Raw genomic sequence first — 23,090 nt, forward strand, 5'->3', positions numbered from 1 at the left:
TTCTTCTACTCCTACCACCTTTGCAGCCTCTGAAATGGTTCCCCGAGACTCCAGAAAGGGGCGGGTGTGGAAGGGCTCAGAGGTCGAGTCTCACACCCGCGCTGCGGAAGAGGATCTTACTGACAGCGGGCTCCAGGGGTTCTGGGACTCCCGCGCCTTTGACCTGCGGGGATACTGCGCTTCCCAGAGCGGGCTGGGGGATGGTAGGAAGACTTCGGGGGGAGAGGGTTATGTGGTGCATTTGTCCCTGACTCCACTTAACACTGCAGTCTGCTAACTTTGCCTGCCCGCAACCCCACCCCAGGGACCTTAGCCGGAATAAGGACGCAGGGGGTTCAGCCAAACCACCTGGGATCTAGAGAACGTGAAAATCCCTGAAATCCCGGTACGGCATGGGACTCATTAACTGGGGCTTGCGGATACGGTCGTTCATGTTACTCTAAAATTTCCCGTTCTTCCAACTCGTCTTTACGACCCGAGTGGGAGCTTGGAGAGGCTTTAGTCTTCCGTTGTGACCGAAGACAACGCGGAGCCCCGCACCAATCGCGTTCCGCTATCTGGAGTGTGCTTGTTCCAGATTAAAACCAAAGCCGGAAGGCTTGTTTAGGAATCACTTTCCTTTGCCGCTGCGGGTACACCATTTCTGGTTGAAGTGTCTTGGGGGCTCGGTCGTCGGGTCAAGGAGGAGGGCAGGGACCTTTCCTCCGAGAGTGCGGGTGGCGGTAAGTGAGGGGGGAGCGGTGTAGCCGGGTAGGGAGAGGAGCAGATCCCCTCGTTCAGGTGAGGCAGTGCTGCTCCTCCCCAAGACTCCGTAGCCGCTGCGCCACGGCCAAGTTCGGGGCTCGGATCGCTCAGGGTGTGAGCACTCTCAGCGAGTAACGTGATGCACCTTCATCTCCTAGAACCTGAGCCCTGCGGAGCTCCTGGCGGCCCGGCTCCGAGGCGCTGCGGCTGCACCGGGTGCCTCTGCCAGCCCACACCATGAACACCATCGTCTTCGACAAGCTCAGCGGCGCCGTGCTTTTTGAGGACCACGGCGCTGCGGAAAGGGAGCGGGGCGGTCGGCCCTACGGCGGCGTCCTGGACAGTCCCCACGCCCGCCCTGAGGTGGGCATTTCGGAGGGCCCGCCCCTCAAGGACAACCTCGGCCTGAGACACCGGAGGACCGGGTATGCTCACACTTCTGGGGCTCCTGCCAGTGCGCAGCCCAGAGTGGTTGGGCCGGTGAACGGCGCTGGCAACCGGGGTCGGCGGGGTAGGGGCGCGGAGTTTCCCGGAAGAGCAGGTCTCCGCCTCCTGGTCTTGCGCATTCTCATTATAAGGTAGTAGTTTCTCAAAATATGGGGGGATCGATTCGTCAGGACAGCTCTTAAGAGGCGTATTGGAAACTGAGGACACCTGGGACTGCCCCCGCAGTCCTCCCATACCTGGACCGACCTCAGGGTGGTGGGTTACCTGCCCCTCTCCGGACCGCGGGTGCAGACGCGCGGCTGAGATCCAGGTAGAAAGGCTTGAGCAGGAAGCGTAATAACATGGTAGGGCCAAGCAATCGGGGCTTCCCAGGTCAGGCCAGCCCCGTGGACTTCCCCTTTTCTGTCAGGACAGGGCCTCGCCACCGCCTCGCGGTTCGCCAAGGTGTTGGGAAGGTCGGCTTTTCGCAGAGTGCCGTAGACGCGCGCGGCTCGCTGGGGCTCGCTGCCAGCCGGGAGGGGTAGGCCTCAGGCCTGCCGTGCCGGATTTCGGTTTAGCAGGGTGAGGAGCTGCTGGCGGGGGTGGGGGTGGGAGCGAGAGCTCGCGGGTGGGCCAGATGCTCGGGCTGCAGACGCGTGGACGGCAGTCTCTAGCCGGGCCACCTCCCGGCGGCTCCCGGAGCGTCGGGTTGGGGAGGGGCGGCAGCCCCGGCCGTCTCCACCTGAAAGATTGCATCAGCTGCTTGTTCTGTGGCGCTGCTGGTTAGTAAAACAGAGATTAGGTTTCGTCAAAATGTTACTACCAGTCCTTTCGGATGGAATTGCATTTCAAAGTGTTTAAAGAGGCAAAGGCCCGGGAGACTGCGGCACAGGCGTGCGAGTCTCCCGGAGTGGCTTGGCGCACGGGCGGCCACGCGGCGACACCTCCCGGAGCCGCCTGGGAGCGCAGCGCCCGTCGCCCGGCTCCGGGCAGCATGTCTCTTTCTCCTGTGCTTTTCCCGAGGTCTTTTTACTTAATGGGACAGAGCTTTCCATACTTTTAAACTCTCCTTATATCGGGAAAAGACCCTTAGCGTGTTTTTTAGGTTCAACAACCTTTCCCCACGAATCCTTCCTTTGGAAAGTTTCTCCTGTTCCCAGAGGATCAAAGGAAACTGGAGAGAGCCCGAAGAGAACCAGGGCAACGGGGCCGGCCGTCATCCATTGCTTTACTGCCGCCGTCCAGTGGGCGACCTATCCTTTGACTACAGGCGACCGGAAGCCCTGAGCGGCAGGCGTGAATTCTCTTAAAGAACGGTCAAGAGCCGGCAGTGATCTCTACCTGGCCGGCGAGGCCGGGGCCACTTGAGAAGGGCGCAGTGCAGACTGGCTAGGGAAGGGTGACGGTCCTGCCGTACAGATCTGTAGCTTGAATAACATTTCCCTTCAAATCATTTAACCATCGTCACTAAACCTCTAACCTCGGGTTACTGGCTTTTCCCCTGTTTCAAGATAAACTTAGAATCCCTCACTGCCACAGGACCCCCCTGCGACAACCAGACCATTTCAAAGAGAGATGCTTAGGAAGGGATATTCCCGCCCAGAAATTGTGTGGCTCCCTCGCTTCACCCTTGTGGCGCGCCAGGCGGGTGTACGCGGCTGGGCTGAGTGCCCTGGGGTGCCAAGTGAGGGTTCTGCGGCCGCTGAAATGCTTCCCCTCGTGGGGGATCCCGGCGGGCAGCGTCCAGACGGCGCCACTCACCAAGACCCCTCCTCTCACTGTGTCCCAGGGCTAGGCAGAATGGCGGGAAGGTGAGGCACAAGCGGCAGGCCCTACAAGACATGGCGCGGCCCCTCAAGCAGTGGCTTTACAAACACCGTGACAACCCGTACCCCACCAAGACGGAGAAGATACTCTTGGCGCTGGGCTCGCAGATGACGCTAGTACAGGTAATCCGGGTCCATCAAGCCCCTGATCCGTCTCCTGGCAACAGGGTGAGGAGCGGGCACACTTCATGTTTGTGCGGATCTCCGCCTGGCGCCAGGCCTTGGGGAAGGATGGAACAGAGAAAGGCTGGCCAGATGCTTTGGCTCCTGCTGCTGAAGATGCTGAGGGGTTGGCACAGGACAGGAGCAGAGTTGTGTTCTGGGAAGTTTCTGGGTTTCCTTTCAAGCCTATCTATCAGGTCAGTACTAATGCTCGGTCCAGGAGGGATCACATGGTGTTCTGTTAGGGAGGGCAGTGAAAAGTCAAATGCAGAGTTATGAGAAGGTGTCTGGGAATCTGGACTCGTGGACCTTATATAGATGGATACAGATAGGACTACCCTAAGTGATTTTCACAATCACTACCCTAAGTGTGCATCACAATCACCTGGAGGGCTTGTGAAAACAAATTGCTGGGCCCCATCCCAGGGTTTCTGATTCAGTAGTAGGGCTGGGGGGGGCATGATTTGCATTTCTAACAAGTTCTGGGGTCGTGATGCTGAAGCTGCTGGCCCTGGACCATACTTTGAGAACCATACAGAAAGGCAACCCACATAAGGGCCCCCATATTACAGGTCAAGTACAGGATAACTTTCAAAATGACCATTACTGACAGGTAGGAGGTGGGTTGAAGGGGCAAGAAGAAGGTTTGGATTTCCTTTTTTTTTTTTTTTTTTTAAGGAGAAGCATCCTAGGCATTAGCTAGAATCCATAAAATTTCCCTGATGGTATCTTTTCCAGGATAAAGAAGAGGGAATTTTCAAATGGTTGGGTTACTTGTCAAGTGCAGAGAGATGGCGCAAGTTTGTTTCTTTTCCAGTGAACATTGCATTTGACTAGCTTTTCCCCTACATAATCTTATTTCATAATCACAAGAACCTGGTGAGGTATACAAATTATTGTCAGCATTTTACATGCGAGTAACCAAAACAGGTGGAGGTTAAGTGTTAGTAGGGATAGAGGGAGGCCTGGAAATAATGTAATTCCATATCAAATGCTCTTTCCAACAGACCACAGTTTTGTTTAATAAATATGGTGAGATGAACTTTTATACATGCAAACAGAACACATGTATTCGGAAAGAAGAGGAGGAGCAAAATGCGCTGAGAAGTTTCACATATTATAGTAGCACTACATCACTGCATTTATGAAATTTTGGTCATTCCATTAACTTTATAGTAAGGGAGAACTCCAAAATAAAAAACAATAGTTAACTATTAGATAATATATAAATTGCTTTCCAGAGTGTTTAAGAAGATCATTTAAGAATTAAAGAAAAGTATGACAGAGCATGAAAGTTGACTAGTGTTCAGGCATATTAAAAGTATAATATGCATTTCTCTGCTTATTTTCAGAATGCAATTGTAGAGAAAAACATCTGTTTTGCTTTATATTAACAAGCAATAGTATTAATAGTGATTTGCTGCAGCACTGGAGGGGAAAATTAATTTAGTGTTCTTGGCTTAATATCTGCTTAACATAAAACTATGTAACTTTCAGTGATTTACATAAGTACTTTCTAAATAAAGTATTCCAGTCAGAAAAACTTGACTTATGGAAAATACATGCATATGTTCAAATTTCTTTTTAAACAGGTATGCTATTTATTTTGAGAATACACTAATTTATAGAGCTATTTGAATATTTCACAATATTAACAATAAAACATTAGATTATTTTAGTTGATTACGTAGTTCTATGTTTAATACTTGCCACCTTTCATATAAAAGCAAAAAATACTTATGATATATTTAGAACACTTTTTTAATTATGAAAAATAATATTTGTTATTAGCAGACATTTAAATTTTCATGTGCGATAGTTTTGTTGAGATGCGATACAAGTAGTTTTAATTTTAATACAGAATTGAATTATTTTCTATCTATAATGATAGTGCAAACGCAAATACTTCTTTTTGCCTTAAGATTTTGGTAAGGCTATTACATTTTTCTAATTTACATGAAGTTTTCATTCATGAACTGAAAACTTTTCTTATTAAATTTTCTTTTTCTTATGCTCATAAAATAAAAATGCACAAAATTATGTCATTTTAAAATAGGGCAAAAGTAATTATTTATAATAATAAGTGATACCTGTTTAATGATTTCCCAATTTTATAGTAAATGATGTTGGTTTCTGGAACTTTAAAGTGATAAATGGAAAAAATCAAAATGTGTAGTACAGCCAAGTTACCTTATATATAATCTTATTTGGGTTCAGTTATTTTCAATTAGGCATAAGGGATATCTATGTAAGAAATATAAATATATGCACACACATATCTATCTACCTACCTATATGTTTATATATGGGAAATTTGTAAAAGTCAGATATAAAACATCAAAGCAAATTCTGACTATGGGAAACCAAATACATTATATAAATACTTTACACTTCTGGGGGGAAAATACAAAACTCTGGTCTGAATAAAGCTTTTACTCCTTGCAAATTAGACCTTTATTTAATGAGTCAGGTTCTCCCACTGAATAAATTTCTCCTGTGGATTCAGGCTTCTTGAGAAGAGTGATTATGTTTTATTCATCTTCATACCCCCATACCACACCAGCACAGTATTTTCCATATAGTGAACTATCCGTACATGTTTATAGAGTAGATAGGTTCTATCAGGGAAATACCACTTCTATTGCTACTGGCTTTCCAAAATACCTTTCCTAAAACTAGAGAATGTTTTAAAATCCGTTCCATTGTAAGGAATACACAGAAGGCAGCTCATTATCTTTAATGCTATGTGATGGTTCTACAAAACAAGTAAGAGTATAACTGATTTTATTATTTTCAATATATCTGGAAATATGTCATATTTTTATGTCTATAAACAAATATGGAGTGTCCCCTTATTTCAGGTTCCAAACTCGTATTTATTGTTTATTGCAACACCTCTTATGTTTCTCATGATGTATATTAATAAGCTGTTAGCATAACTTTTATTCCTTAATTACAAGACTATCTTATATTTTGATAATTTTTTTGCATTTAACATTTTCCTTTTCATTGTGTGTCAAGCTGTCAAACTTTTCATGAGAAGCATTTTTGTCTTATTTTATTGTTCTTAAATTGATAAGGAGAATATACAATCTGGTCATCAGTCTTCATTAAACCTAAACAAAAAGCCAAAACTTTAGTGGAGGAAATATCTTTAGGACCACAAAAGGTACTTTTTCTGATAAATAGAAACTGTAAGGACATGAATGAGCACCTACTTTATTTATCCCTGAAAAAATGAAGCAGAAAGAATTATGTGCGCAACTTAATTTTTTCTACATACGAGACTTGTCAGCTTGTCTTAATGTGCTATAACTGTGTTTGATTCTCATTTGCATTATTAATCTGATATATTCCTAATGAGATACAAGTATTTTTATAAATTTAACAGGGAGATGATTTGTGTGTGTGTGTGTGTGCGCGCGCGCGTGCACGTTTTGACTCTTAACCAACCAAAATTTTCCACTGCGCTTTATTCCTGCTGGCCATTATTCAAACATTATAAAAATATACTCTGTGCTCTCAAAATATAAACAATTTTATTGTGGAATAATATAAAGTGGTATACGGTTGAGGTTTTGTATTATTGTAAGAAATGGATCTCACCAAGGAATAATTGCCTTTGGAGAGTTTTTAAAAGGGCAGATGGAGGCTGTATCTGGTTTTAATATTTTCTATTGTTTATGTGTGTATATATTTTTACACATATTTATATTTTTTCTGGATTATATAAGTGATATGTCTCCTTGGGATGATTTCTTTCATGATTACAATACAGAGTGCAATTTAATGATTGGGTGTTAATGCTTCCTCCTCTTATACCGTTTTTCCCTGAAAATAAGACCTAGCAGGACCATGAGCTCTAATGCATCTTTTGGAGCAAACATTAATATAAGACCTGGTCTTACATTATGTTATATCTTATTATATTATATAAGGCCAGGACTTATAATATATTAAAATAAGACTGGGTCTTATATTAATGTTTGCTCCAAAAGACACATTAGAGCTGATGGTCCAGCTAGGTCTTATTTTCGGGGAAACACAGTAGTAGAATTTTCAAATTTCTAGGATATGTCCATACACCATTTGATTAAAACTGCTCTGTTGCAAGACTTTGCCTCCTTTCTTGACATAGCTCTGTTTTTGCTTGGTATGAGAGTTTCTTCTGAGATATATATCCAGTTATTAACTGCAAGGATTATGGCAACTGTTAAATATTCAACAAAATCTTAGAAAGGTCCTTCTACATTACTCCAAGTGTTATACGACATGGTCTGCAAATGAAGTGCTCAATATTTCAGTTGAGTAACTCAGAATAAGTGTGTTAATTCTGTATGTTCACAGATGGACAGATGCCAGCATATCCCTTTGGGTTTACTGTAATGATTGCTCAGTCAATATGATGAATGTAAACACGTCTGTTAAAGTAGCATGAAAATTACTTCATTTTCTTTTCCAGTTTCTAGATATTTGGTTCTCCAAGCATTCATTATAAAATACAGTGTTTTTAAAACTCTTGAGTTTGACATTAAAATGCTGTTCCAGAACCAACTCTTGGTAAGGAGTCCTGCTTTATGTAAAATAGAATTTTAAAATAATTTGAATAATAACTAAAGGAACCTATAGTCGGTTAAAGGTAGAAACCCTGAACTGATATTTTCACCTTCAGTGAAACAAATGGAGTTCGCATTCATTCCTCAGGGGAAAAAAAAATTGTAAAATAATATTTATGCAAATTTGTTAACCAACTATTTGTCTGTTGTTCGCACAACTTAATGCAAGTGCATATTAAACACCTCAGACTATAAGCAGTCCTTTGGCTGTACTGTAAATTTCTAGTAATGAAATACTGGCAGAGTATATTTGCAGATTGGGTACCCGTCAAACTTATGAAATCAATTTAGAAACAGCCTATATTAGGCATAGCAAACCTTTCTGGAAAGTCTCTTAATATATAATTAATATACTATGGATATATAAAACATAAAAAAGGATATGACCCCTACATATGAGAAGCTAGTTTAAATGTCATTCCAGCATGACATTTAAAGGTCCCCATTTTTCTATATTAGAATTATAATATGTTAATGTTTTCTGAAATTAGAAGGCCATTGTATTGCATTTTCTTAAAAAATATGAAGAGTTTTGTAAGAATTGGATTTTACACTGTACTGTGTGGTATAATAGTTGTGTTGAGATTTAAGTTTAGTTAAGAATTAAGGTTAGCTAAGATTTAAGGTTTAACAGAATTATGTGATGTTTAGTAAAGAAAGTAACAAAAGGTTTTGGATTTAGAGTCTAATAACTATGTGGCATAGACAGAGGAAGTTGTGATGTGTCCTCTATGTGTGAAAGGGGCAGAGAAGGACATAAACACACATCTGATTGCTAGAGAGAGTGGTCGAGAGCAGAAGGTAGATTAGTATCAACTATAAAGAGAATTAACTGCTGTAGGAGAATGGGGGCTATATTCACAGATCTTAATTTTTAGAGTGACAAGTATATTAGGGACCATCTAATGCATTTTGTAGATGAAGGGTTTGAAGTTCAGAAAAGTGAGTGACTTACCTCAATTCACACAGCATGTTTTTGGCAAATTCAGAACAGTAACCCAGGTCTCTTTCTACCGTACCACAGTTATAGGATAACAGGACATTAATGAGGATTTGAAGAAGTTAAGTGATTGAATCATAATGGTGCATCAACTTGAATTTGATGGTGGTTAAGATCCATTCAAGTGGAATGGAAGTTTGAAAAAAAGAATGTCCTGAATTCCTAGTTAGTAGTAACAGTAACGAGGACTTGGACCAACACTTTGGCCATGACTTGGAGAATAGGAGGAGGTTTGAGAAATGTGAAGAAGTCGACCAGGTATTTTGTGCTTCCACAGTGATAACCCACCCATGTATCACAGTTAATTATGTATAGTTCTTCACTGCTGGTCCTACTGTGTGTCCAGGGGACAAAGTCTATCCGTTCCTACCACGAACCATCATGGCTAAAGCACAGGAGCTTTATATATAAAAGATATATATTTGTTGAAGGAATAGTCCCAGAAGTTGTCTGTCTGTAGAGATTGGAAAAGACTGAGAACTTTAAATGGTACTGAATCATCATAATAATAGCACAGCTTGATGGGAAGAAGGGTTGATGAAGACTTAAGTCTTCTGAAATGCCAGGGTGAAATTGCACATAAGTTTAAGCAGACAATTATCATTGCTAGGATACAGAGGAAGTAATAGGTAATATTGAATATATATAAATATATATGTGGATATATATAACATTACATATTTTGTATATATATGTAAACTGGAAAAAACTACCATTTTTATCCATGGGGACAAAGAGAAAAATATTGTAGCTTTGTTTTTTTAAAAGGTAGTAATCACCACAGGTCCATTCAACAATTGGGGCTTGAGCATATGCAAAATTGTGTATTTATAGTATAAATCTAAAAAAAGGAAAAAACGAACTTCCAGTACAAGCATTGCCACACAAACCATTATGGTAATGTGGGGTCATGTTCTGGAACAAATTGGTAGACAGATGTAATTCTCTTTCCACAATTCATCCTTTTAAAGGTAAATATCAGCCCTTCAAGTTTTCAGTATATACGGTATATTGTGATGATAGCCTGATATTTTAAGAGAAACTTCAAGTACCACTTTAGCCTCTAGAAATCCAACAGCACCTTATAAAAACCAATGGAAGTAACTTTGATTTGCAGTGTTCATTTCTTTGGAAGCATGTGAGTTTCAGCTTAAAGCTCGGTGTTATTTGGCTTTTTTCCTCCCTCGACGTGTCTTATTGCTCTAGCTCTGATTGTCTTGCCAGCTCCCTTTTGTAGTTCTACCTCCTTAATCGATGGAGGTTTCCAGGGATTGGTCCTTGACCAACTTATCATTCTGTGTCCTCTCACAACTTCAGCTGTCACCTCTGTGCATTCCACCCAAATCTGCTCTTCCTCTCCCTTAAGTGTCAGGTACCATTTTTATTTTCTTGCTGCACATCTCACCTGTATACTTTTCTGGTGCCTCAAATTAAACATTCCCCAAAACAAACACATCATTTTACCCTTAAACAGATCCCGTTTCTTTCTCAAAATAACACTGCCCTTTTCATGGTTGTACAGGTTCGGTGACTCTCCCCAATTCCTTACCCATCACGTCTCTGGAATTTGACCTATGTTTGTTACAGTATCCTCTTTATTGGGAACACACTTCCCTAGCCATTATACATGATATATTCCTTCAAAGCCTACCTTAAATTTCTCATGGAGTCTTTAGTCGCATATAAAAATAACACCTCCTTCCTTTGGACTCCTGAATGATTTTGTTTTAATGCCTCTTAAACCATTCTTCACATTCTTTCCTATATTACAGTTATTTGTATATTCTCCTACCTCTCTTATTAGACTGAAAATTTGATGGCAAGGCCTCTTCATTTTTTTTTTTATTCCCAGAATACAATAAGTGCTCAATCTCTAGTAAATGCTCAGCATGTTTGTTGAATGAATGAGTGAACGAATGGAATGAATGTCCAACACTGTTACATTCTGGGAATATTGAATGATCAGAGATACTGAGAGAGGCTTACGTTCCTTATGGGAATTGTATGATGGGGAATTTTTTTATATGTTGTTAATTGAAAAATAATACTTTTTTAGGTGTCAAATTGGTTTGCTAATGCAAGACGTCGGCTTAAGAATACTGTTCGACAGCCAGATTTAAGCTGGGCTTTAAGAATAAAGTTGTACAACAAGTATGTTCAAGGAAATGCTGAACGGCTTAGTGTAAGCAGTGATGATTCGTGTTCCGAAGGTTTGTTCGTATTTTTATTCTGCTTTCTTGACTTTGCCTCTGTAATAAGAAGTTCACCTCAATTACTATTTTTAAGGTCAATCCCACAAAACATGATGGTGCCATAACGGTTCTTTTTTATTGCATGAGGTAACTTTGCTTTTACAATACTATAAATGACCAACAGAATTATGGCTGTTTCCTCTTGTTTATAGATTTATTGTGTGTCAGAATAACATTTTCTGTGAAATTCATTAAAATTAAAATACCACAGGGACAGCTTACATAGATTCCACCTTTGCTATGCCTAAAAATTAACCTTGAATATCTGAGATAATTTTATACACTTTAAATATTCTTTCTTTGCATGCATTTTTAATGATTAAATATAACAGTTGGGTGGCTAGGGAAAAGTATATGCAAGTATTACCTAGCGATATTTTTTCCCTTAGATGGAGAAAACCCTCCAAGAAACCACATGAATGAAGGGGGCTATAATAATCCAGTTCACCATCCTGTGATTAAAAGTGAGAGCTCAGTCATAAAAGCTGGAGTGAGGCCAGAGTCACGGGCCAATGAGGACTACGTGTCACCCCCAAAATACAAGAGCAGCTTGTTGAACCGTTACCTTAACGACTCTTTGAGACATGTCATGGCCACAAATGCTGCCATGATGGGAAAGACAAGGCAAAGAAACCATTCTGGCTCTTTTAGTTCTAATGAATTTGAGGAAGAATTAGTGTCTCCTTCGTCATCAGAAACCGAAGGCAACTTTGTCTATCGCACAGGTAAGTCTGCTTTTTTTGTGATACCTTGTTTAAAACCATTAAAACTGCAGCAGAGAGGTTTATTTTGACAGGTCTAAAGGCATAATTTTTATTGCTTTTGCATCAGACTATTCACATATCGCCCATAATTAAGTTTTAAAGATTTTGTTTTGTTTTTTAATTACCAGATATTAGTAATCAGATGTTAGTTGATCATGGGAAATTTTCATTCTTAATAATAATGATAAGAATTTTCATTCTTAATAATAATTTTTAATCTTAATGATAAACATTCTTAGAGGATATATATATTGGCCTTTATGAATAAATTTTAATGGGGGAATGTTCTGGATTCCATAGCCAGCCATGCAAATACTTTGTATCCCATCTTTTCTCTTAAATTCTTTGATTGCCATTAATGGTGGAAAAGGAGCACAAATTAGCATGGGTGCCAAGACTTTTGTGATGGAACAGTATAGGACTGGCTTAAATTTCTTTGGAAATTTTACTTTTATTCCTGGAAAGCACAAGTAGGGCTGATAAATAGCATTCAAAATTTTACTTTCATTCCAGAAATAATGAATTGACTCCTACTGGTATAAAACTTTCAGATGGAGTAGCGAGTTCAGTAAACTTTTCTATCTTGACTTCAGTTCCCAGAGAGCCTTGTTCATAACGAGTGCTTGAGCAAGTTGCTTCAAAACAAAAGATATGAGGGACTACTTCTGATGTAGATAGAGTCCGGGTCCTGAAAATGCCAACAAATGAGATTTAGAAATGTTAGAGCTGGAGATAACTTCAGAAAGCATCTAGTCCTGCCACATTATGCCATAGATAAGAAAATGCAGACCAAGGACATGCAGCTCATTATTTTTCTCTAGATCAGTAATGCAGCTGAGCACAAGAGGTAGGAGGAACGTTAACTACTACTAGACTATTACTGTTATGACAAATACTAATATAACTAGTATTAGACTATTACTGTTATTACACATACTAATACTATTACTGTTATTATTACACATGCTGCCATCAATTATTGATTAGTTATGGTATGCCAGGCCTTATGCTAAATAGCACACAAGTGTCACTACATTTAGTCCTCAGCATATGAAGGAGCTTGATATGTAACCAACAGAGCCTTATAAAGGAACGTATAAATTTGGTCTGTTTAATATACCCTGCATACTGTTTAGCCAGAAATCTGATTTTCAAGTGTCTACAAATGTGTTTAAGATATATTATCTCTGAGGAATCAGAAAAAAAAAAAAAAATCTCACTATATTTTTAAAGACTTAAATCAACCTCATCTTTCTGTTTGCATCTCCAATTTCCAATAATGAAAACAACTCCAAAGAGTTCAAAATATAAAAATAGTCTTGTAAATATTTATTGGATCTATGAAGAAGTAAAAGATGCAATAATAGACTATTTAGCTAATAACAAAAAATTTTAAAACTACATACAAACATTTAACTAATGTGACCGGAGCAGAACTTGGAGGTAATTTAAAGCTTTATGAATGTTAATTTACATAGAAAGGAAAATAAATCAACATTGAAAAAAGAATAAAAAAACAAAAAAGGGTAAAATGGAAAGCTGAAAAAATAGATAAATAAATACAGAGTTGACGCTTTGAAAGCAGTCAAAGAAATAAGCAAAAATTAACACAAATTAAATTTAGAAATGAGAAAGGAGACATAGCCGTCACTATATAGGTACTAAACAAAAAATATTGTTAAAATTATGATGAAACACTATTCACAATTGTTGAATTAGTGGTGATTCAACCTGTATGTAAATGCATAGATGAAATGAATTGGTATTATCCACACAAGTTGGTATTATCCACACAAATTAAATTATAAACTCATAATAATAAAAGTTTTAAATCACCGCTAATTCAGGGAAAATTAAGGTTTTTAGTAAACCTAATTCCCAAAACACAACTTGATAGACTCATTGGATTTCTTTCAAACTATGAAAGAATAATTAATTCCCATGCTTTATACATTTTTCTAAAACATACAAAAATATGGGAAGTATGTTAGTTTTTTAAAATATAAATGTGATTGTAACCACAAACCAGATTAAGAGCATAAAACTCAAAAATTTTATATTGATACTGACTGAAATAACATGAGCAATATTAATAATGTAATGTTAAGTGAAAAATAATTTAAAAGTGTGGTAACCCTGAATACAATTATGGTAATACAAATATATACAGACAGAAACAAGAAAGATTTTTGGAACAATGAAAATTAATTTTGATGAAGTGGAATGATTGAAGGTCTATTTTTCTAAATTTCTTATAAATTTTTGTATGTTGCTCAATAAAAGCAAGGTCATGTCTCTGAAATTTACCCAGTGTAATGAGTCTTCTGAAAATGCATGCTCTTTTCAGAGGTGACAAAATAAAAAAAAATGAAAAATCAAAGCTGGAATAACATGCCTGTATAGTTGATGCTTTTCAAAGTTAAATATCTTGGCCATTTATTTTTATTAATGCATTCCAATGGACCCCTCATTTGCCAAGTTCTATTTTTAAATAAAACCCTAATTTTTAGTTATGCAAGCAGCGAGAAAGCAGCCTAGACACGTAAACTTCTGGTTTTCCATGCATGTTTATAAACTTTAAAAGAACAGGATACATTTTTTGGTTTTGTGGATGGAGAATTAAGAAAGACTGGTGGTGTAAGACTGGTCTGCTAAATTTAAGATCAAAACAATAAATGGCTATCTTCTATGGGAACTGAGTGTCAACATTGCTGCAATTGTAGCTGGGTTACCACTCATGCATAAATAGTAGAACAGGGGACTTCAATAAATACTTTCTGAGCAACTGCTATGGTTTTCTCTGGCATACAGACTTACTCTGGATTCCTTCAATTCCTTCTGGTTATATCTTTCTTTCCTCACCTAAATATCTTCTAAGTCTACTATTATTAAACACCATTCCTCGTCCCAGTTCTATCGTGGTACAAAGATTTCTTTTAAATTCTTTTTCAAGAACTGACCACCTTTAAATACAATTTATTGGTTTATCTATGCTAAAAAAATATATCCAGTTTTTTCATCCATTTTTGTAAAAGAGTTGCTATCTCATGATGCATTTCTTTAAATACATGGAATCAAAAAGCCAAATGAAAGAATTGGTGTGTGGAAGGATAATGTATCACTGAACTTCATTTTCACTTGTTTGTGTTAAGGAGACACCTGGTAGATTATAAAATAGTAATCCCAATTGAAGATTATTACTAGATACCATCAGAGTAGATACAAACATGTTTTCATTGATTTTATGTAGATATTAAATACTTCACTGTAATCCTCAGTCTCCTGCATTGTGTGGGGGGAAAAGTGTTCTTTTTTCAGGGGCATAGTAGGCTCTCACTAAATATGGGTTAAAAACATTTCTGACAGCAGCAATTATAACATTAGCATTGATCATAATTATTAAGGTCATTGTTTCTAACTACAATTAAGTAAAGAAGAAAATTTAGTCAGTGTCGTCCATTGAATTAAGTCATCTAAATTAAAGTTACAATCGATTTTCATCATGTTAGTTAACAGATGACAATTTTCAGATTTTTGATGGAGTGAATTCCCATCGCAAACTGACCTACAGGCCTCTAGATCCTAGAGGGGCCTGCTCTAAGGTATCAGGATAAGGACTCTAGCCATCATATCCACCTCCATCTCTGTTGAATCAGTGCTCATAGTCTCCAGATGGGAGCATCCCTGAAGGAGCCATCTGCCATCTGTGCCACCTTACAGAGTAAGTCCTCACTGGAGCCTTTCCTAACTTGGATAGAATTTGATTTGCTCAAGCCTATTACATTTCCTTCTTTAGTGAAGGAGAGAGGAGAGGTTTCTAAGAAGTGTACCAATGGGGGAGATCAGGCAAGTCTTGAAATTAAATGTGTGGATTTCCCTTCTCCTATTGCTCAGCTTGAGGACAGGTCCCTATTCTGTTCTTTTCTTTTTGCAGCTCACAAATGATCAACTTTTGAGCCCCACTGCTCTGCCGTCATATAATTTAATTCATAAATTTAACCTGCTCCCACAAGACTGAATGTTTAAACTTCATCTTGTTAAATTGTCTAAAATACCTCTTAATCATACAAATCTGGTGTTGCAAAACATATAGGCAGATGGGACTCTTTTCTCTGTTAGTGTGAATTAGTCAGATTAGCTTCCCCTCCACTTGACTGACATGAATATCCATGAAAAAAGAAGAGAAAAAAGAAGGCATCTATTTGGTAAATGGGATACTGAGTCCATTTGGGCTCAGCTGCCACAGTTGGAGCAAAATGAGAGAATGAGGTATTTCGGTTACTGAAGAAAGAGAAACTAGGAAGTAGAAAGAAATTTGGGGAGGATGACAAAGGCTAAACACCATTTCCAAACATTTTTTTCTTGGCTATTGATGACCCACAAAAGAAGAGATGGCCTTTTTTCCCTCTCTTTCTGTACACTCATGTGCTTTCAATTTTTTAAATTTTTTTTTAATTAAAGTTTATTGGGGTGACAATTTTTAGTAAATTTACATAGATTTCAGGTGTACAATTCTGTAATACATCATCTGTATATCACATTGTGTGTTCTCCACCCAGAATCAGTTCTCTTTCCATCACCATATATTTGATCCCCTTTACCTTCATCTACCATCCCCCTCCCCCCTTACCCTCTGGTAACCACTAAACTACTGTCTGTGTCTATGAAGTTTTGTTTCTTCATTTGTTTGTCTTGTTCTTTTGTTGTTTTCAGTTTTATATACTACGTATCAGTGAAATCCTATGGTTCTCGACTTTTTTTGTCTGACTTATTTCACTCAGCATAATAATCTCAAGATTCATCCATGTTGTTGCCAATGGTACTAGTTCATCTTTTCTTATATTTAAGCTGGTATCACTGGTAGTAAAACCCAGGTATGCTCATGAGCTCAATAAACCATTGAGTTAGTCTTGGATTTAATCTTAATTAATGGCATAGTTTCTTTGGAGAAATACACTCAGAGTTCTAAACAACTGAGTTAACAGATACTTTTCTGGGATACATTCCATTCACATATGAGGTACTCCTTCATGCATTCATTCCACATACAAAAATGTTTATTAGAGCCACTGTCCACAGGCCCTCTTTTAGGCTCAGTGGAACTCTGGGCTTTGTGCTAGGCGACTCATCAAAAAAACTATAGTTGAATGAAGCGGAAGAAAGATTTAAAGACACGCCTTGGTAGATCTTTTTGAACAGAGAATAATCACTCCTAATTTATGTTTCATCAATTTTAGGTTTTGTATTTGGGGATAGCTTAAAGAAAGCTGCATGGCAGTCAAGAGGGGACTTCCTCAAGAGCCAGCTGTTAAGGATAGTGTGTGTTTCTGTGTGCAGCAGACCCTTGAACAACACGGGTTTGAACTGCACAGCTCCACTGATATGTGGTTTTTTTTTCAATCAATCCTATAAATATATTTTCTCTTCCTTGTGTTTTTCTTCATAACATTTTCTTTTCTCTAGCTTACTTTATTGTAAGAATACAGTATATAATACATCTAACATACAAGATATGTGTTCCTTGACTGTTTATGTTAGTGGTAAGGCTTCCAGTTAACAGTAAGCTATTAAGAGTTAAGTTTTGGGAGAGACGAAAGTTGTATATGGATTTTTGTATTGCACGGGCATTGGCATCCCAAACCTCTGCATTATTCAAGGGTCAACTGTATATGCTGGGTTTTTCTTTGGGGTTTTGTTGACCAGTAAGTCTACTTTGGTTTGGACACTTTTTTCTGTTTCTCGTTTTGTGCTTGTCACTTCCTGGTTTTTGTGAAAGAATTAAGCTGTGCCATTTTGGATTATTCCAGGCATTCTTTTCCTGGCATGCCAAGGACTGTTGATGTACTCCAGCAGAGAATCATAAAACCCTCTATCAGCAGCCCAGTTACTGACATTTAAGAGATACTTGAAAGGTTATCCAATTTCTTGTCTTGTATCTTTACTACAAAAATACCTCACTTTTCAAACACCATCTGTGAATGAGGTATTCCACATAAGTGAAATTTCCAGATAGAAATTTAAGCACCAGTTTTTAAAATGTAGGATTTCTGCTCTCCTAAACTTACGGATACAATATTAAACACAGCACGTGGGCTGTGCATCCACATCCTCTCCCTTCTCTAAACTTCCTCCTCCTGGTGCTTTTTTATGCTCTCCCACCCTTCAAATCAGTAATTGTAGGATTAACCACAATCCTAAACCTACCCCTCACTCCTATGAATAAAGAATGTCTTTCTGAGAGCCTTTTTTAAAAAGTGATCTTTTCTAATTATTTCAAAGCAGTCATCTTATAACTGAGACTTATAGAAATTCTGACCTTTGGGTAGGCATGGGGTTACTATAGAATTATAAAAATGTAAGCATTGTTCTAAACACTGGAGATTCTTAAATATTTATCAGTGATGACAATGGGAAAACAAGTTCACATGGATTATTTCTGAAATTCAAATGAGCTTGATTTTTGAAAATTACATATTTTTTATGGAGTCACTTGCAAAATTTATATGAAATTTATAAGTGGTACATCTAATATTAAAAAAAACTGAGAGATTAATGACAAACAAAAACAAAACAAGGGAACAAATATTGGCACGAGCAGTTTGCTGGCTCCTTCAGGGGTTAGCTTTTCATTCACTTTTCTTTGTTTGTTATTTGTTATGTGAGAGCCTGAAAAAGCTAAATGTAGATGCTGAAACTTACATCCCTATTCAACATTTACAAACAAATCAAAAGTGTATGGCAGCTCAGTTTAGAAAATCTACACATTTTTTAGGGTTGTGTTTGATCCTGACGTTTTTGTTCTTTTATGTTGTATTTCCGCTGTGTGGTACCTAAGAATGATATAATACTGATTTCATGTTTGTGTGAATGTAAACAAACTGTTTTCTGAAATGAAGCTATATTCTCTCCTCTTTTGTGCTGATTCTCACTGCCTTGTGTGTATTAAAAGCTCTTTGAGGCACTGCAATGTGTTTTATTCATTTTTATAGTCCCCCTAGCACTTAGTACAGAGTTTTTCACAGATTTGCTCAGTAACTGTTTCTTAAATGAATGAGTTAGTGTTTTAATGATTTAGTCTGTCTGCCTCTTAAGTCATAAAAGACATTTTAATGTACATATGTATATGATGATCTGTGTCTGTCGACATGATAAAAGAAAGAAAATGGTCCTAACTAACTTTAAATGGGTCAAAAAGAAAAGGCAAATACAAAAAAGTTAAAACCAGAGGAAAAAAATTAAACAAAATGAAGCTTAAAATTATGAGACATTTAAGATATTCAAAATAAAAACTTAGTATTAAGTGAAACGAAACAGATTTTCAAGTAAAAGAGTGACTTTCAAGAAAATGCAAGGGTGAGACATGGAAACAGCTAGTTTAAAGAAAATCCAACAAAGAATGAAGAGTATAGCTGACAGACAAAAACAAATGGAGCTTTAATGACTTTGATTTCGCTTAAGTAATGATACTTTTTGTCTATCTTTATTTAGCACGTTACCTTGTAGGTGAGACATAAGAAACAAAGCATAGATTTAGACCCATTAATTTAAACTCTTCTGCTGCATTCACTTTCCGGTTTACACGGCAGCTTTGACTTTTTAAGAATGACTGTTTTTAATCATATGATAGAATTGGAGAAAGTTTATGCAGAAATTTTTCATTTTCTCTCCTCCTCATGTGAGAATAAAGAACCCATACATTTTACATATTTTCCTGTAAAAAACAAGTTTATCAACATGAAATTTTTATTCTGCAGGGGCATTTTCTATATTTCAGCATCACTTTCTACAATTCAATCAATTGTAACTGATTTTCTGATACCCGGTGCATTTCAAATTTGCGACAGTGGTCAGTCACATCCTGGTGCAATCTCATAGAAGTGCCTGTTCATGTCACTATATTTAAAACTGTGTCAGTATTTCCATTCAGAGACTTTTCATTCCCTAGGGCTTCTAAATAAGTCATAAAAATTCAAGCCAAACTCAAAGCTGGCATAAAAGGGCCTTTTTCCCCCCTTCTCCTATGTATGAAGAATATAAGTGCCTAACTCCCTCTAATTCTAAATTTAGTTAGGTTTGTAAACTCTTTACACACTGTCAAGGCTAAATAACATCTGTTGACACCTCTCCAGTCTGGTGCTGAAAAGGATGTCAAAAGGTTTGACTGTCTGTGAAAATAACAAGACAGTCTATTTAATGAACATGGAAGTGGTTTCTTTTCTTTCTTTTTTGGTTCATCACAGTTAGTTTTTCCCTTCTGCCTCCCTACTTTGTTTCTAAAATTAAAAAGGTATTTTTCTATGTCAAAATTTGTCTTGTTGATGTAACAGACTTTTTACTCAGGATAAATATGTGTTTACTTCTAGTCCAGAATTTTGGTACTGTTCAATTTGGGAAGTTTGTGTTCTTGTTTTTTTGTTAGAAATTATGTCACTTATAATTGTGAGGTTTGAGGAAGCAAAAAAATAATAATTTAGTTCACTTTGCCCAATTTCTTTCACAAAATTTGAACGTTTTTGGTTTTCAGTTTAGGCGAAGAATGGCATGTTTAAATAGCAGCTGCATAACAACTCTTTTCTCCTTTTATTCTTTGACAGGTTTGTTACCCAATTTCTCTCATTTTCATTGTACTAAAGGGGGAAATCATCAAGAGTTTTATAAATCCAGTAGTAAACTTTAAGGGATCCTCTACTTTAGTCCCTTAATTTGCAGATTAGGAAGTTGTTTTAGGCTCTTTACTAGGCATCGAAATTTTGGGAGTTTTGGATATGAGTTGCTTGATTTGCTTGTAGATGTAATACTGATCTCCGGTACAGTAAGTATAATTGCTTTGGGCAACTTTAGGTACTTACTTGACTTTTACTTAAAACATACTTAAGTCATTAGTGTTGAGCTTTTGAGAATTTAGGCTAGGTGTGTGTACATTTTTAAAAAGTTTCTGTTTTAATGGCTGCAGTGGAAAGGTCTTCACACACATTGATAGATTACAGGTTGTAATAGGCCTACAGTACCTCGGGATCATCTTGGTATCCTACAGTCCTAGGGATATAGGAATGGTTTGCAGAAAATGCCAAACAGTTAATACTCATGGTGTGTGTGTGTGTGTGTGTGTGTGTGTGTGTGTGTGGTTGCATAATAGTAATAAGTAATAGAAATTGAACATAATTGAGTAAACAAAGTAGCTTTTGAAAATAACTACTTTGTGGTATCTTCCCTCTACCTTGTGCACACTGGAGACATTGAGTGAACCTGAAAGTGAACAGAAAAGATGAGTGATGATAACAACCCAATTGGAAAGTGGTGTTGGGAAGATAGATAAGACACAGCTTTAAACAGCGTCACTCATCCACTTCGAACAATTTTGAGTTTTCCCAGTCAGAAGAGCTAGTCCTGAACTATTTGTCATGCCCAGTAGGGCATTCTGGTGCAAGATACATTGATGTGTTTCCGTGTCGAATTTATCTTGAGCATTTCCTCAGGTGAGGCACTTCAGTAAATGTACCAAGAAAAAACTAAATTGAGGTTTAGACTTTACTGTTTCACAGATTTCGGGAGCACCTGAGTGATGGCACTATGGCCAGGATGCTCTCAACTGCATGTTGTGTCTTCTGCAATCACTGGACTGCAGAGAGGATTAAAAACTGCCTCTTGCCCACTGGCTGCAGTGCTTTGGAGCATCTTTGATACAGTGACTAAGGTGGATATCTTTGACAGAAAGAATGTGTTCCCTTTTTGATACCATTATAATATAATATATATTGCACGTATAATATATTATATTCTTTCTTTGACAGAAAGAATGTGTTCCCTTTTTGATACCATTATAGTATAATATATACTGCACAGAGGGTGCCAAAAAATGTATACACATTTTAAGAAAGGACAAAACTATTAAAATTGTAATACAAAATATATACCAATAACAAAAGATGAACACAAGTCCCGTTTGACTTCTGCAATTACAAGAGGTGCTTAGAGTGGTTACCATCAGCGTCTAGACACTTATGATGATGGCGAACTACTGCTTGAGCAACGTTGACCAAAGTGTCCACTTGTATACATTCTTTGGGGCACCCCCAGTATATAGTACACAAAAGAAATTTTGCCTTTGATCAGGCTTTAAATAAAGACAATAAATTTTTTTAAGTAGTAATTTTGAGAGGAATATTTTGGCAATTTAAAATGAAAATGAAAAAAAAAAGCAAATGGAAATAAAGCCTTTTAAAAGCACTGAAAGGTGGTCAGAGACAACTGTTCATCAAGTGTGATTTCCAAGAAACAGTTTGCTCTTTAAGTTTTTACATCACTGCCTGTACATTTAAAATTTAGAACTGATAGTCCCTTCAATGGAGCCAGATTCAGGTTACGGTGGACAAAGCTCTCAGTATGGCAGAGACATTTCAAGTAAGAATGCCCTGTTCTGCCAAGACTGTCATTACGACACTAAAATGTACCCTTTTGCTAAGGGCCAAAATTCAGTCTCTCCTTCCAGTTTCTACACTAATTTAGACAACAGATGCAGAAAAGGCCAAGTGGTATTCAGGATCATTTGTCACATGGCTTCAGGGCAAGAGGATGGCTATCTGGCAAGAGTGAGAATTCCTTAAATGTTACTGGGTCTTACATTTCTAAACGCAAAATCCATGGCCAGGAGTTGCTCCGTGCCAAGTGCCTTTGCTGTGATGTCTTTGCCCAGCACAAAGCTAGATGGTTTCGGTAATGGGGCTGCTTGAGAATCCACACATCCTTCACTTGTTTGCAGCTGAGGTTGAGCGCTATTAGTGTTTCGCATTTCCTTTTATTGTTGTCTTGGTTGCATTTCTTATCGCTGTATTGTTTCTCCTTTAATTCTCTTCTGAGCTGCTAAATCTTTGCAGCTGGATCAAAGAATTTTTTCACAACCTGTCAGTAGTGCACTGGTCTTGTTTTAACTTTTATTGTGTCTCCTGGGTTCCTTTACTTTAGACCTTTGCAGAAATATGGCACCACTTCAGATTTACTCATAACCCACGGGGTCTCCAGTTTATCTAACCTGTGTACTTTTTTCTTTCAAAAAATTATTTTTATTTTTTTTTCCTTAAAATGGACTTTAAAAAGTATAAACATAAATCATCTGGAATAGTAATTCTCAACTATCTTGAAAGGTGTTTGAGGGCTATTTCATGGTTACTATGATTGAAGCAATAAAATTTAGTTTATAGTTACAATAACTTTCCTTTCATTAGGAAAATATAAAAAAGCTCAACTTTATGATTTCATGACATATTAATCCCCACCCCCTAACACACACACTCAGTGAAATG

At 38.0% G+C, this 23,090-nt stretch overlaps 1 protein-coding gene across 2 annotated transcripts in view; it reads left to right on the forward strand.

Annotated features, from left to right (window-relative positions):
- The first annotated feature begins 981 nt into the window (after window positions 1–981).
- MKX (mohawk homeobox) overlaps window positions 982–23,090 on the forward strand; it is a 58,810-nt gene continuing 36,701 nt past the window's right edge. For both annotated transcript variants that reach the window (XM_019731545.2, XM_074324755.1), the window contains exons 1-4: window positions 982–1,169; window positions 2,960–3,119; window positions 10,831–10,984; window positions 11,416–11,751. In XM_019731545.2, the coding sequence (XP_019587104.2) occupies window positions 982–1,169; window positions 2,960–3,119; window positions 10,831–10,984; window positions 11,416–11,751 (838 nt within the window). The remainder of the gene's footprint in view (window positions 1,170–2,959; window positions 3,120–10,830; window positions 10,985–11,415; window positions 11,752–23,090) is intronic.

Source organism: Rhinolophus sinicus, linkage group LG02, assembly GCF_036562045.2.
Source record: "Rhinolophus sinicus isolate RSC01 linkage group LG02, ASM3656204v1, whole genome shotgun sequence".
In the NCBI taxonomy this organism is placed as follows: Eukaryota; Metazoa; Chordata; class Mammalia; order Chiroptera; family Rhinolophidae; genus Rhinolophus; species Rhinolophus sinicus.